The 15,386-nt window shown below is 34.9% G+C and overlaps 1 protein-coding gene and 1 non-coding gene across 10 annotated transcripts in view; one reads left to right on the top strand and one right to left on the bottom strand.

Moving 5' to 3' along the window:
• LOC143252231 (tRNA methyltransferase 10 homolog B-like) overlaps positions 1–15,386 on the bottom strand; it is a 196,995-nt gene that overhangs the window by 155,021 nt on the left and 26,588 nt on the right. For 7 of the 9 annotated variants that reach the window (XR_013028892.1, XM_076504043.1, XM_076504046.1 and 4 more), the window contains exons 5-6: positions 4,290–4,442; positions 1,255–1,401 (exon numbers count right to left, since the gene is read on the bottom strand). Coding sequence is in view for 8 of the 9 variants with exons in the window: in XM_076504043.1 (XP_076360158.1) it covers positions 1,255–1,401; positions 4,290–4,442 (300 nt within the window). In the remaining variant the exon portion in view is untranslated. The remainder of the gene's footprint in view (positions 1–1,254; positions 1,402–4,289; positions 4,443–15,386) is intronic. The other 2 variants (XM_076504045.1, XM_076504044.1) reach the window with 1 other exon arrangement.
• Positions 14,375–14,445, top strand: TRNAG-GCC (transfer RNA glycine (anticodon GCC)). Its single transcript has one exon. It is a non-coding gene; the product is annotated as a tRNA-Gly (tRNA).

Below are 15,386 nucleotides of genomic sequence, written 5' to 3'. Positions count from 1 at the left end.
TGTTCGTCCTTTTTGTATGTGTACGAATCTCAAGTATGTTGATGAAACCTAATCAATTTCTTTCCTAAAGCTGCCGTCTCATGCAGTGTAAGATATGTCTACAACGGAGAACGAGAACACGCACATACTTTAATAACGACTGTCAACACCCAAGAAGTTCAGAACGAGGCTCGAAGCCAATACGTTCTGCCCTTTTCTAAATACGTCTAAGCGACTCTATTTGAGAACTTCTGCGTTGCATCTTCATACTGGAAAATTCGATCTCATCTGCGGTATCGCTTGACAGCCTCGACATCTGACATGACATCTCCTGATAAAATCGTCTTGTTGTTCATTACTTGAGAATTTATGCAGTTTAAATAAACGAATCATCACTATTAACATGAAAATACAACATCATTAACATGAAAACACACACACGTATACACATAAATGAAAAAGATATTCATTATGAATGGTTAGCAGCTCGCGCTCTGGAATCTGTTGGAAGTTACCACTAAAATCCTGCTTATATATATGGAGTCTAAATGACTTCTGACTTAGACCTTGTAATACTGAGATATACGCTATTCTGTAACGCATTGAAAACAGTTGAAGTGAAAACCATTAAGACCACTTCGTAAAAACTGTTAATCTATAAATTAACAGGTGTTTTTTTTTACTTGGATATACATTACTCTGACGGAGAGTTGAAGACTGTCAATCTGCAAATAAACAAATGTTTTTTGTCTTTTTTAATTTGTACTTTCAATTCGAAGATTGCCCTTTTAAACTAAAATAATGATAAAAAACACTGTTGTGTTTGTGTACAATTTCGTACGTTCAGCTCGTGAAATAACCATCCATTGGCTCACTACATATCTAAAACAGAAAGGTGTATATGCGTTTTCTTAGAGCAAAGTCAAAGTGGGCTATCTACTGTGTCCACCAAGGAAAATAGAACCCTTGATCTTGGAGCTTTGTAAACTCGAAGGCTTACCGCCGTCTCACCGCGAGACAAGACAGAAACAAACACCTGTTATTTTGTATCTCGTGCCATTATCGATTAAAAACACCACGATCAGTACCAGGCCCCATTACGTCAGCTGTATCGTGACACACAAAGAAGTTAATAAATACCTATAAAAGTCGGATTTCATACGTACGTATGTCTTTAACACTGTAATAACAAGCTATGTTCGCTCAATGTCTGGATAACAACAAACAAGAGAACGGCCATACTTAACAAAATATTTGTGAAAAAAAATAAAGTACCCTTTTCACAGTTTCATCCACTAATCCACCAATTACATACACAACTTCAGGATTTAGGTCTGTAAGCACGTGCGGGGAGTCGGGGGACAGGTAGATCAATTCCTCACGACGAAACAGTTGCTGTGGAGACTTATCATTCATATCGACCTGAGTGAAATAAATTGCATTCATGCATCATGCTTTGATCAAAAAATAAAACAGGAAACAATTAAACCACAAGAAAAAGTGTAACCACTAGCAATTAGTTCCTTCACGTCATCAGAAGTAAAATTCCCGAGCAGATACGTGAAAATTCAGGTTACAAAAGTGTCTGCTTTAAGACATTTTGCTAAAAACATTTTTACGCGTTGTTAATGTTATAAAATACAGTTTTTCTACACCATGTACAATAATAACAATTTGAAACAATAATAAATGCTATAAAACGTTATACTGTGTAAACGCATTAATAAGTGCAGTATTTTAAGTAAAGTGATACAGAATATTGTAGTTTACTCCCTCATTAAATACCCTGGTGAAAGATTGCATTTTATGATTTAGGATTTGCAGATCACACACACACAACAAATTAAATACTAAAAAATGTATATTTGTACATTTATCTTACTGCTACAAAGAAATTCTGAAGGCATTGGTATGATGTTAACTGCATCATTCATAGACAATTCACCTTTTGAGAGATATTGAATCTTCCAATCACATGAGCTTTCTGGATGAAATACCGGATAATAAAGCTCTTAGTACATACACAAACACACACACACACACATATATATATATAAGCTTGCTTGTTTTTTAATCTCGCGCAAAGCTACACGAGGGCTATCTGTGCTAGCCGTCTCTAATTTTGCAGTGTAAGACTAGAGGGAAGGCAACTAGTCATCATCACCCACCGCCAACTCTTGGGCTACTCTTTTACCAACGAATAGTGGGATTGACTGTGACATTATAACGCCCTCCCCCGGGTGAAAGGGCGAGCATGTTTGGTGTGACGAGAATTCGAGCCCGTGACCCTCGGATTACGAGTCAAGCGCCTTAACCACCTGGCCATGCTGGGTCTTCTGCTAAGCTAATAAAGGTACTTAGCTGACGGTTATTCCTGTTGATACCGTACACAAGCTAACTCACTAGTTATGTACAATGTGAACATTTGCATAAAAGGGTTCTTTAAGAGTGCAAAGGTTTAAACAATAGGTAAGAGGTATAATCAAAATGAATATCTAGCAGAAGGAAATGCCAACTGAAGAGCCACAGGCTTATACTTAGAAACAGATTTCCTGAAACCCAAATGTTGTATAAAATTTAGTTATATATTTCTTTCATTTTCTCTCACAAACGAAATAAAAATTGTCAGAATACCTTGTCCTTCTGAAGTGTAGGGATTTTTAGGGTTAAATTGTAAATATTGCAGGATTTCTGTAAAAACAATTCACAAACTGATATTAAAGATTTCATGTATATAGTCTTCAGTTATCATGTTAAGTTGCTTACCAATATAATGCGGATACAACTTGTCTATAATCACGTGATATAACGTCAGACTCCACTCTCTCTTCCTTTAAACCTTAAAAACATGTTTACTGGAAATTTAAGATTTGGCAGTTTCTTGATAACTAAGGGGTTTATTCCATTTTTCTTCTCTTTTCTATAAGAATTAACAGTCAGATGTGTGAACACAAGAGTCTTATATGACTACTTCCACCAAAAAAGAAACAAGGATGAAAACATCAGACAAGTACGTCATTAGAACTACAGTAATCAAAATAGTAACGTCCAGTGGTGGGCTCGGCACGGCCAGGTGGTTAGGGCGCTCCACTCGTAATTTGAGGATAACGGGTTTGAAACCTCATCGCACCAAACATGCTCGCCCTTTCAGCTGTAACGGTGTTATAATGTGACGGTCAATCCCACTATTTGTTGGTAAAAAAGTAGCCAAAGAGTCTAACACTGCTATATTAGGGACGCAGATAGCCTTCGTGTAGCTTTGCGCAAAATTCAAAACAATCCAAAACCAATCAAAACAAACAAACCCGTTCACTGAAAAACAGATTCTTAAGTGTTGTAGCAAAAAACAACATCAAATTAACTCTAATTTATGTAAAAAAACTTAAGAAAAAATGCACAAATATCGCACTTGCTACTAAACAAGTATGTTGTTGTCATTAACTTGTAGTGAGGTTTAACTCAATTCATATTTGAAGTTTTGTTTATTGTTCATTATATACATAATTATGGATCTGAGGATTGTACAAGATAATGTATAGCTATATCTTTACAAACACTTGTAATGGCTCCATGAAATCCATTGTACTTAGAATATTGTTTAAAATAATCACACATTTCATATCAAAAAGGTGTAGTGGGTATTTTCCTTTCAAATTGCACCTGATGCAACACAACTTTATTGACAAGGCGACCCCAACTTCAGGCATAGACATTCCTACTTTAGAAATGCTTACCAAAGGAAGAACAATCGAGTAGCATTACTTATCATCTATAAAAATACCCTTAAGGGAGTAGCAAAACTGACTGTCACTTTCATAACGCGCTCATAACGTGACAGTGCGAATCGTGTTGGATAACATATCGTGGCTTCAGCTTTGGGCCTTTCGATCCTTAACCCAGCACGCTAGCCACTAGGCATCAAGTTAAAAATGAGTAACGTTTACACAGCTGTATGGCATTAACGCATGGCATAAAAATATCACATTTGGATATTTACAATAGTATGCTAATATATAAATAATTATAGCAGTCAACGAAATTAAACGCAGTTTTTGAGAGCAAACTAAACGGTAAAAATAAGTTTTTACAAACTTGTTAGTAACTAATGTTAACTCTGTCTTAGAAGATGCTCTAGGGTTAAGTACATTTCCACACACATTTGTCTCCGTGGTTAGAACACCTTCAGCAAAGTAATATTTCCATATTATCATTACAGTTGTGTATTCACATACATTTACTGACACTGTTCTGTACCGAAGAGAAAGAAATAACAGTATTGGATACAATACAATACATCCATTACAACTTACCACGTATTTTTCAAATCCCTGATTCTTTTCACGGCAAATCCTGTACAGACTACTTTCCTGTGAAAAATTTGCAAAAAATACATGCAGCGGATGCTGGCTATGTCTATTGGAGCCGTACAGCCTTCTTAGTTGTGACGATAGTTTGTGAAGTTCCTAGAAAAAACGTTCTCAACAGTAAATATACAGCTATTTATTTTTGTATTTTTATATTTATTATTTACAATTATTATTATCTTAGAAAGACTTATAAGAATAAATAAATGTTTAAGTTGTTATTTATAATTAACCACAGAGCTACACAAAGCACTATCCGTTACTTCTGCCCATCACAGGAGTCGAAACCCTGACTCTAGCGTCGTAAGTTCACAGATATGCCGCTTAGCCACTACGAGCTGAAAGTTTGAGAATTTGAATCAAAAGAAACAAACAGTTCATACTTTTGGAAATATATTTAACACATAATTGGTTAAAAATTCTCACTATCACTATTAAACTATATACATATTTACATAAATAACACCAATAGTGGCGTTTTTTCACTAAAATATTCTGGGTTCGAGAATACATCCACTGAAATGAAATATGTTAAGAAAGGGGAAATGGTTCGAGCAGATGGTTTTGTCAGCTCTGGTAATGTTTTTGAGCTTCTCTAACTCATGATAAGGGAATTGTTATTTACATAACAAATGGTTCGTTCTTGAATGACTAGAGTGTGTAAAACAAGGTTTTGCCTGGATGATAATTTGGAGAGTAACATTACCTCTCGTATTTAGGCAATTCGAATCTACTCTCGGTGGATGTTTTTTTCCTCCTGTGTATGACTGACTTGTTGCCACATGAATTATTTGTATGTGTTATACATAAAATAAATTATAATTTCGCTATCAATATTCTACACAATCACACATAACAGTTTCCGTTATTACACAAGTAAGGATTTTCTCTGTCACTGGAGCTTTGCATGCACTTTTCATTTCTTCTTTCGGATATTCGCACAAAGCTAGAAAGGATTATCTGCGCTAGCTATCCTTAGATTTTCACTTACTAGAGCAAAGCTGGGTAGTCAGCAGCACCTACCACCACGTCTTAATTTATCAATCGAATAAGGAAGATTTGACCATCACTCTTACCGCACTCCTGGCCATTGCGGAAGGCGATATTGCAGTAAAGGGACGCAAACCATGAACTTTCGGGTACACTGTACAGCGGGCTTAACGCTACTCCCGCTTTCTGTATATCACACTGAAATAGCTTTATGTAAATTAGCAACACGTATAAAATAAAAATAAATACACTAAAAATTTGTGTTCAGTTTATCTTTTATTACAAATCACTGTAACTCTACTTAGCATAAAAATGTTCATAATATTTTTTCATAAAAAAGAATTTCTTCTGATGCTTGGAGTATAATTTATTCATCGTTACGAGTGTCAGGAATCCATAAAGCTCAAAATTTCACTCGTAAGTCTTACGTATTAAATGAACTTCCTGACGCTTATTGGTAAACACAGAGTTATTCAATGAGCTATTAGTGTCCTACCCTTGAAGGTCTCGAAACCAAAATTTTTAACGATATAAGCTCTCAGAGTTTTCACTGGAAGGCTTCAAGCATTTACATTTTGAAAGATGCCCTTCCTGTGGTACAGCAATACGCTAGAAACCATGTTTCCATATCCGTTTTGAGTAAAGCACAGACACCTCAAGTGTAGCTTTGTGTTTAAACTACAAAGCAACGAAGCCCGGCATTGCCAAGTCGTTAGACCTCTCGACTCGTCATCTTAGGGCCGCGGGTTCGAATCTTCATCACACGAAGCATACACGTCCTTTAAGCCGTACGTTAAATTGTGACGTTAATCTCACTGTTTATTGGTAAAAAGAGGAGCTCAAGAGTTGGCGGTGGGTGGTGATGACTAGCTACCTTTCCTCTAGTATTTCACTGCTAAATTAGGGATGGCAAGTGCAGATCGCCATCGTATAGCTTTATGCGAAATTCAAACGAAAAAATTCATCTTTCATGTAAATTAACAAAAAAAAACTTTATCATCAAATACATCTCAACAGCTTTTTACTTACGGGGAAAGTTCATAACAATTTTACTTTTATCAAGAATTGTAACTTATAAAAGAGCATACGAGAATTACAGATGAAACTTGTAGTATCGTTTTATTTTTTTCCTTTTGTATATTATACATTATTACCCTTAATATGCACATTAATATATCATCTGAGACTATTTTATGCTCGGCATGGCCAGGTTGGTTAAGGCATTCGACTCGTAATCTGAAGGTCACGGGTTCGAATCCCCATCACACCAAACATGCTCGTCCTTTCAGCCGTGGGGGCGTTTTAACATAACGGTCAATCTCATTATTCGTTAGTAAACGAGTAGCCCAAGAGTGGGTTATGATGACTAGCTCTTTTCCCTCTAGTCTTACACGACTAAGTTAGGGACGGCTAGTGCAGATAGCCTTCGTGTAACTTTGCACGAAATTCAAAACAAACAAAGAAACTATCTTTAAACGGAATAATATCATTTATTTTCTTAAAAACGACTTTTTGATATCTCAACTTTTTTCTTGAACTTCTGAAGATAATATCTTTTAATTACTTTTTGAGAAAGTTATTGGAGGTTGGCATGGAATAAAAAAATGTTTGTAACTCTCTATAATTAAGGAAATAAATCTTATTGATTGAAAATTCAAAATGAAAACACAAAACTCTGACTTAAAGTTAATATCAGTTTCATTCTAAGAGCAAACCGATATAAAATTGCGAGAAGATATAATGTTTAGAAGTTCAAGAAAAAAGTTGAGGTATCAAGAAGTCGTTTTTGAGAAAATAAATGATATTATTCCGTTTAAAAATAGTTTCTTTGTTTGTTTTGAATTTCGCGCAACCAGTGCTACCCAAACTGTCTGCTGTGGAGGGTTTTGAGACCTTTTTTCTTTAGATTTACTGCCCCTCAAGGGGCACTTTATGCATCGCTTGTAAACATGTGGTCTCAAATTTTATATTAGCTACAGTTCAGTTTCTTAAACCAGTGCTACCCAAACTGTCTGCTGTGGAGGGTTTTGAGACCTTTTTTTTTGGGGGGGGGAGTGCGTCTTATACACCAAAGGTCAAAACCTTTGTGCCTCCCTAAGCACACCGTGCCTTGTGTAGCAAGGACTAGAAAGTAGTGAGATCAACCTTTACACTCCTCTGGGCTTGTTTTCTTTCTCTCATAGGCTAAAAAAATGTGGTCACAATTTGGATTATTACAGTTCAGTTTCTTAAACCAGTGCTAAACGACTGTAGAACAATGTTTCGTCAGGGGACGTTTCTTTAACTTAGACATTGTACTAACAATAACTAGAGTCATATTCATAAAGAACACAATAAAAACATAAAAGTTTGGAAACTGACAGAAATTGTGAGCACGAAACACCTATACGGGCAGCTAACGTGAGCTCAAAATATGTGTACACACCAAAATGGCTGCCGAACAAATAAATATGTGATAACCGTGATTTTATTTCCTAGAAGATAGCCTTGAAAAGGGGGTACGTCTTATAAACCGGAAACTACGGTAGATTTATTACCAATTTAAACACCCTCAGTAATATAGCAGTATGTCTGCGGACTCACACCGCAAAACAACCGGGTTTCGATACCCGTGGTGGGCAGAGGACAGACAGCTCACTGTGTAGCTTTGTCCTTGATTCTAAACAAACAATACAAATTTAATAAAATTCTAATATTTGAAATTTGATTTATTTTCTCCTCAGCACACAGTGCAACAGTAATTTCTGCCTGTCTTAGCCAGCCAGGTGAGTGCCACTAGTCCTGCCATGGAGACTTATTTACATGTGTCGTAAACTGGAAAAGTTTGGGGAACATTATCTTAAAGACCCATTGTATTTTACATAATAGTATAAAATACTGTTAAGTTTTGTTAGGTGTTATTTATAAATATCCATAATATTAATACTTACTCTTGTTTAAGTTACCCTCGAATTAGAGTTTTTTGTGTTTTTTTCCATAGTGAAGATAAGATAAATAAAAATGTATCTCTGTTAACCTTACGATGACCTCGCAAGGTCGAAACGTTGTTCCGTGCTTTATTAGTGAAAGTGTTAATACCCACACCAGCCGTTCTGAGATACATTTTTATTTCAAGTTGATTTCTTGTCATCAAGAAACAAGTTAAATCAGTTTTTTGGTAAGAAGCTCGTGAACACGATAGGTAAAGTGAAATATTTTTGGTAGATTTTTTAGATATAATATTCACGATTATTACACTAGAATTGACGGCAACTGTCTGTTGTAATAAAACACAAGTGTAGTTGATGATGCCTCGAAACTCTGTCCTTTAAACTATATCAGACGTCAACTCCAGTGTAGTTATCAAATAAACTCTTACCCAGAACTGAGTTCGATTTTCCCAGTTACGGATGCGATAAAGCCGAAACTGGACGATTTTTATTTGTTTGAATTATTATTATTATTACATGAACGCAGATTATTGTTAAAATATTATTTGACATCATTCCCCCTATGAATATAAAAAAACATCCGTAAGAGTTTTTTCAAAGTAGAGAATTGAAAGTAGCACTTAATACATACAACCTGTGTTTCCGCAGTGTTAATAGTAAACCAAAACATCACTAAATCATACAGAACTTTAAAATACGTGTGGACAAGGAAAACTTTCATTCTGTTAACAAATTCTTAGAAGTTTTGAGCAAAATCCGATAATTCCCGACAATAAAATGTATAAAAAAAATAATTGACTCAATAGATGTCACCCACACAGCACATTTATTGGTGGAGAGTGATCACATGATTGATATCACCGGAATACACTGTATTCAAAATAACTGTACAGGAAAACATGACACACTAAAAATAGTAGTTTTTTCCGTTCTTAAGTTTATTACAGGACCAAAAACAAACAAACCCACACACAAAAAAAAAAACATAAGAACAAATATGTGTATTAAAGCTCAATTTTGTTTCTAACTTTGTTTACTAAGAAAAGCAAAATATGTCAGTTTCATCCGTTAAGACAGAGTTAAGTGTGGTATTCCCTCAAGATTAAATGCTTTTGCAGAAATGCGACACAGACAGATATGTTATTGGAACTTTTCTCTTGATCTAGCAGTTGAAGTCGAACTGTTTTTTACAGCAAAGGTTTTTCTTACAGAATTCTCAGTGACTCTAAGTGTTTTTTTTTAAGTCACTAATCCTTATTGCCAGTTCAGCAACATCAAACAATAACGTTGTTGTTGTTTTAATAAGTTTGTTTTTTGCAGTTAGTATATATAGTAAAAAATCATGGTTCTTTAAGTGAAACCGTAGTATTTATGAAACCACTTACGATAATGTGGAAAGAATGATGTGGAGCAGACTTAATTAACAATCAATATTAAATAGCTGAACATTATTTTTAGTTAATATCGTTATACCGACATGACAACAAAACACTAGTAACGTGCACCTACGATTCAACAAATACAATATAAAAGAGTTACGAGTGTTTGAATTTTGAAGAGCTAACTATATATATATATATATATACTACGAAATGGAAATCGCAGCTCAGTCAAACACACACACAAAAAAGACTTTCGACTTGGTTAGCAGAAGCAGTTGGTTAAATGATATATCACAATTTACATAACGATAAAATTAATTGAATGTGAGCTATAGAACAGAGGCTTTGACGACCAATTCTGTTATTTCTATTTTTACAATTATCAGCCATCTCAGTTCAGCGATAAGATTGAGGACTTATAAAGCTAAAAATCAGACTTCGATACCCGTGGTAGGTAAAGCATAGATTGCTCATTGTGTACCTTTGAGCTTAACAACAAACAAAAACTTTAATTACAGTAGCGCCAATAATTCTGCAGTGAACGCCATACTGTGTATGTGTGTACATATATATAAATGAATGCATATGTATATGCATATATTACACACACACACACACATATATATATATATATATATATATATATATATATGAGATAATACATTCATGAAAAACACTCCTAACACCTGCCACAAGAACACCTTGATGTGGATAAGAGTCATCCCGGAAAGGTTTGGATTGTTTGATTTAATAAAAAGAGTAATTTAGGCACTATTTTCGAGGTCTAGGTTGTTGGACCTGATCCGGACCATGGAGAAGTTGACTTGTAAATATAAAGTAAAACGATGCAGCAATGAAACATGCTTGAAATATTCTACACCTGGTTGTGAATGTGATGGTTTAATTGATAGCGATAAAGCAAAACCGTGGGTCCAGATTGGATGAGGGAGGAACTTATACGAAGAAACCTAATCGATTTCACATACCAGCTAAATCGAAGATTCATCAATTGAATACTACATTGAAAGCAAAAGAATAAAAAAAAAACACAAATAGTATTGTTATCTTCAAAAAGAGGAAATGGAATTACATACAAGAAATCATTAGTGTCAATATTATGCGAAACTGAAGGCACGGTGAAGTCCAAAGATGCATTGTTAATGTTAGGGGAGATGCACAAAGATGATTTCTTTGGCGATTCTTATATTAAAATTGTTATTTCTGAAATGAACAGTAAATATACCAAGGAGGGTATAGTGCCCAGTATCATACCAACACAATATCATCCATGCACATAGTTCATCATGTTACATCTTCATTAATATTTAGTTAGTTGTTGTTGTATTTATTTCGGTTTAAAAGTTGCATGAGTCTCATTCATCAAGAGATATCTAAATAACCCTAAATTACAGGTTTCTGAAATGACCACCTGTTGACAATCTAAAAGAAAAAGGTTATGTCTAATACTGCGCCCTTTCCTTCCATTAACTGCTTGTATCTCTCTTTTGTCTAATATTGGCCTTTAATTAATATTCATCAGGAAAATCATTAACTGAACTAGTTTTTAATCTACACAAAGTTAAGTACAGCTTTTGCATAAAAGTTTGAAATTAAATTCAATCTTAAAGGCGTATTGATATAAACAATAAAAGAATAATTTTATCCAATGAAGTTCAACAAACAAACTGCAGAAATTAAAACAGAAAGACATCAAGGCAATAACAGAATAAAAGGAAACAAATCGTGGAAGTTACGAGTAATTTAATTACAAATAAAATGTAATACTGCTTAAAGGACTAAACATTCAATTAATTTGCTTCTTTGTGAGGCAAAATCACACAATGGGCTATTTGTACTTTGCCCACTGCAAGTACCATTGTAAATCCTTCAACTTATTGCTGATTAATTTAAGAACCATTCGATTAAACACACACACACATATATATATAAAACATACAAAGCGGTCTTAATGTATATGCAGTTACAAAATCAGAACTTAAAATTATTATATGCAAATGGCCAAACATCTTCTGAAACTACAATAAAAAACGTGGTGAAAATATCACAAAATATAATCCTTAAACACGAAGAAGACACATGCTTAAAAACTATCACTAGCAATGTATAACTGGTTACTGGCATTTAAACAGTGTTGAAGGTTATTTGTTTTGTTTCGTTTCAATTTTGCGCAAAGCTGCACAAGAACTATATGCGCTAGCCGTCCCTAATTCAGTGAAAGACTAGAGGGAAAACAGCTAGGCATCACCACCCATAGCCAACTCTTGAGATACTTTTCACAAAAGAATAGTGGAATTAACCCTCAAACTTTAACTACCCCATGGCTGAAAGGGCGAGCATGTTTGTTGTGACATGGATTTGAACTCGCGACCCTCAGATGACAAGTCGAGTGCTCTATCCACCTGGCCATGCAGGTTCGTTAAAGGTAATACACCTCTACAATTATACATCAACACAGATAAGAATACGTTGTGCAACAAAAGATAAACGTCTTTTAACACTGATCTTTGCGTTATGGAATTTCACCTATCAAAAAATTCTGCGTTAAAATTACCAAAATTAGGGTAGGCTTTGTTCTAAGTTTCTTCTCTAGGAGGTCCCGATTCCTGGTACCTCAAGTTGATCCACATTTATTTATTTCCCAAAACCTATTACACACATAGGTTATTACCGCATTGAAAATTATAAAACTGGATCTGAACATATCTTTATGGTCTGAGTGCATAACGTTTTTGTTTCAGAAAGAGTTGCTACATATCCTCCCTAAAAGTGATCAATGTTTAATGGCATATCCCTACCGACATAACACCAAACAATGCTAGAACGTAATTATGATAAGCACCGTTCCACAAACTTCATTTCGGCTGTGATTCTCATGTGGTTTGCTAATGTTGACATTGAAAAATCTATTAAATAATAACATACTAATTCTTATGTAATCAGCAACAAACCAACTGTTAAGTGTGATATACGCTCTGTCAAAATTTATAACATACCAGAACATATTAAGTGATAAAACCTACATCATAATCAGCTGAGAATTAGCGCACTTAATTTTGATTTTGATTATTTTCACCATTATAGCCCCTGCATGGCTAGATGGATAAGGCAATCAACTCGTAATCCTAGGTTCGTGGGTTCGAATTCCGTCGCATCAAACATGCTCGCCCTTTCGGTGAGGGCGTTATAAATTTATGGTCAATCCCACTATTCGTTGGTAAAAGAGTAGCCCAATAGCTGGCGGTGGACACTGACTCTAGTCTTACAATGCTAAACTGGGAACGGCTAGCACATATAGTCTTCGTGTAGCTTTGCGAGAAATTCAAAAACAAACAAACAGTAGTCAGGAAGAAATACAAATTTTTTGGCTTAACCTTCGACGAGAAGCTAACATGGGTAAAACACATAAATATGCTAAGAAAAATTTGAAGACGCAAGAGGGACGAAGAGGAACTACAAAGTTCCTGAACACCCCAGTTGGAGAGATAACTCTTCTGATTTCTCTCTCTCCAAACTAAACCCCTGCCACGTTAGTTTGAGTGTTTGAAGACGCAAAAAACTATTCACTACTATAAGTATCAGTTGACACCAGGCTGGCCATTAAAATACAAGTATTCAACATCGTGCTAATCATGTCATCTAATGGTAAGGCTCATTTAGCTATTTACTTATTTTATTCACGAAAAACGTGAGCGAAAAAATATCTAGTTCTTTCAGTGCGAATATAAAATACGGTAAGATGTCAAATATATTGAAAACAATACACTTATCTGTAATTGCAAATGTGGCCTCCAATGTTTGTAGTGTGCATGCAATTGCTATTACATTTATAGTAGTAGAGTTAAGACGATATTTTATAGTTGTATATGTTGTTTTCCTGAGGTTTTTTAGCAAATATTCAATGTGGCATTAGAAACGTTATTACAGAACTATACCTCCATTCACAGAAAAAACACACCTTACGATATAACGTTAAAAAATCTTAATATTTAGCTGTATATATGTATCCCTATGTATACATTCAGATTATTAACACATATTCTTCCATAAGTAGTCTCATTCTCGGTGCATCAAAAGCAAGTCTAAAAATTTATAATATGAAAATCAGGTGTTGGCACTCGTTATGCACAACACAAACAGCCCGTTCTAAAGCTTTTGTGCTTAGAAACAAGTAGAAAAATTTTCAAGTTTAACATTATCTCGCAATAAAAATTAAATCACTACACCTGTAACTGACAACACATACACGATACATCTGAAACGGAATAAGTAAAAAGAAGATAATCTCGAATAATAAGAAGGAAGAAAATTACAGCCGTATTCTTCTGTATCAAGAATGTTTCTATGAACATATAGAGGATGCTTATATTTATAAAGAAATTTTCAACTTAAACATTAAAAAATATACTTTGCAAAGATAAGTTTACAATTACACATTTATAACAGTGGAAATTCTCACTACATTGAAATTTCGATATTTAATTATATTTGTAATAAACGCACATTTTATAAGACGTTCTGGGCCTACCACTTCTGATTATGTTGAAATTTTACTGACCTGGCCAAGAAAATACTTGCTTTATGTGGGTCATCCCGTCATGGCGAGTAGTTGAACTAGCTTCTGAGACAAAACAAGTTGCTATATAACACTTTGCCTTAGGATATTTTTAGACAATAGCTTATCAAAAAACGTTTCAAAACACTTCACCAAGCATCGGTGGTTCAGTGGTAGAATACTCGCCTGCCACGCGGGTGGCCCGGGTTCGATTCCCGGCCGATGCAACAACATTTTTCTTTTGCACCACTACTAACCCTGGAATATTTCGTTTCTTAAAAATAACCTGCATTTGTAACAGCTTTTCTATCTATTTAAAGATTCTATTGAATGTGAAACCAACACCAATCGTCGAATACAATTGATTCACCGTCGAAGGGTAAAAAAGTACAAGAATGTGTATCTAGAAACTAGATGTACATGCTCATAATTAAGAAAAATATTTTTTTTCTTACTTTTGAAGTTCATGTGTTATGCTGTGTTGTAGCCTACACAGTGCACAATTCTACTCGTATTTGATTGAAGTCACGACACTAAAAACTGAAACGTTATACGTATGTTACGTGATATCAATATAATGGATATTGACTAACTTCAGTGATGTCGAGAAAACCCACTTGTAGAGAAATATATATGTAAAAACAGCTCGTTTGGGTTGAGAAAATAAACCAATATAAAGGAACACCTTTATACCTATATTAAAAATAATATAATAAATAATAATAATAAAAATAAATAATATATAATTTTATATATTCAAACATCTAAGCCCGCCCTCTACATTCCGACACTCAGTTACACAACCCCTTTCAAACATGTGGTCAGCTTCCGCTCAGATATCTCTTTCTTTATGAACCTGACGATGACCGAAGAAAGTCGAAACGTTGCTCACTCCTCTACGTAAAAAATGTTCCCAACCCAAACGAGCCGTTTTTACATATATATTGACTAACTTATAATTCAATACTGTACCGTAGCGCAAATGGCGGGCCGGAATGGCCTGGTGGGTAAAGGCGTTCGACTCGTAATCTGAAGTTGGCGGATTCGAATCCCGGTCGCATCAAACATGCTCGCCCTTTCAGCCGGAGGTGCGTTATAAAGTTACGCTCAATCCCACTATTCGTTGGTAAAAGAGTAGCCCAAGAGTTAGCGGTAAGATGTAATAACT

This window comes from Tachypleus tridentatus, chromosome 6, assembly GCF_004210375.1.
Source record: "Tachypleus tridentatus isolate NWPU-2018 chromosome 6, ASM421037v1, whole genome shotgun sequence".
NCBI lineage: Eukaryota > Metazoa > Arthropoda > Merostomata > Xiphosura > Limulidae > Tachypleus > Tachypleus tridentatus.
The sequence above is the reverse complement of the archived record's forward strand: the minus strand, read 5'-3'. Positions and strand labels throughout refer to the sequence as shown.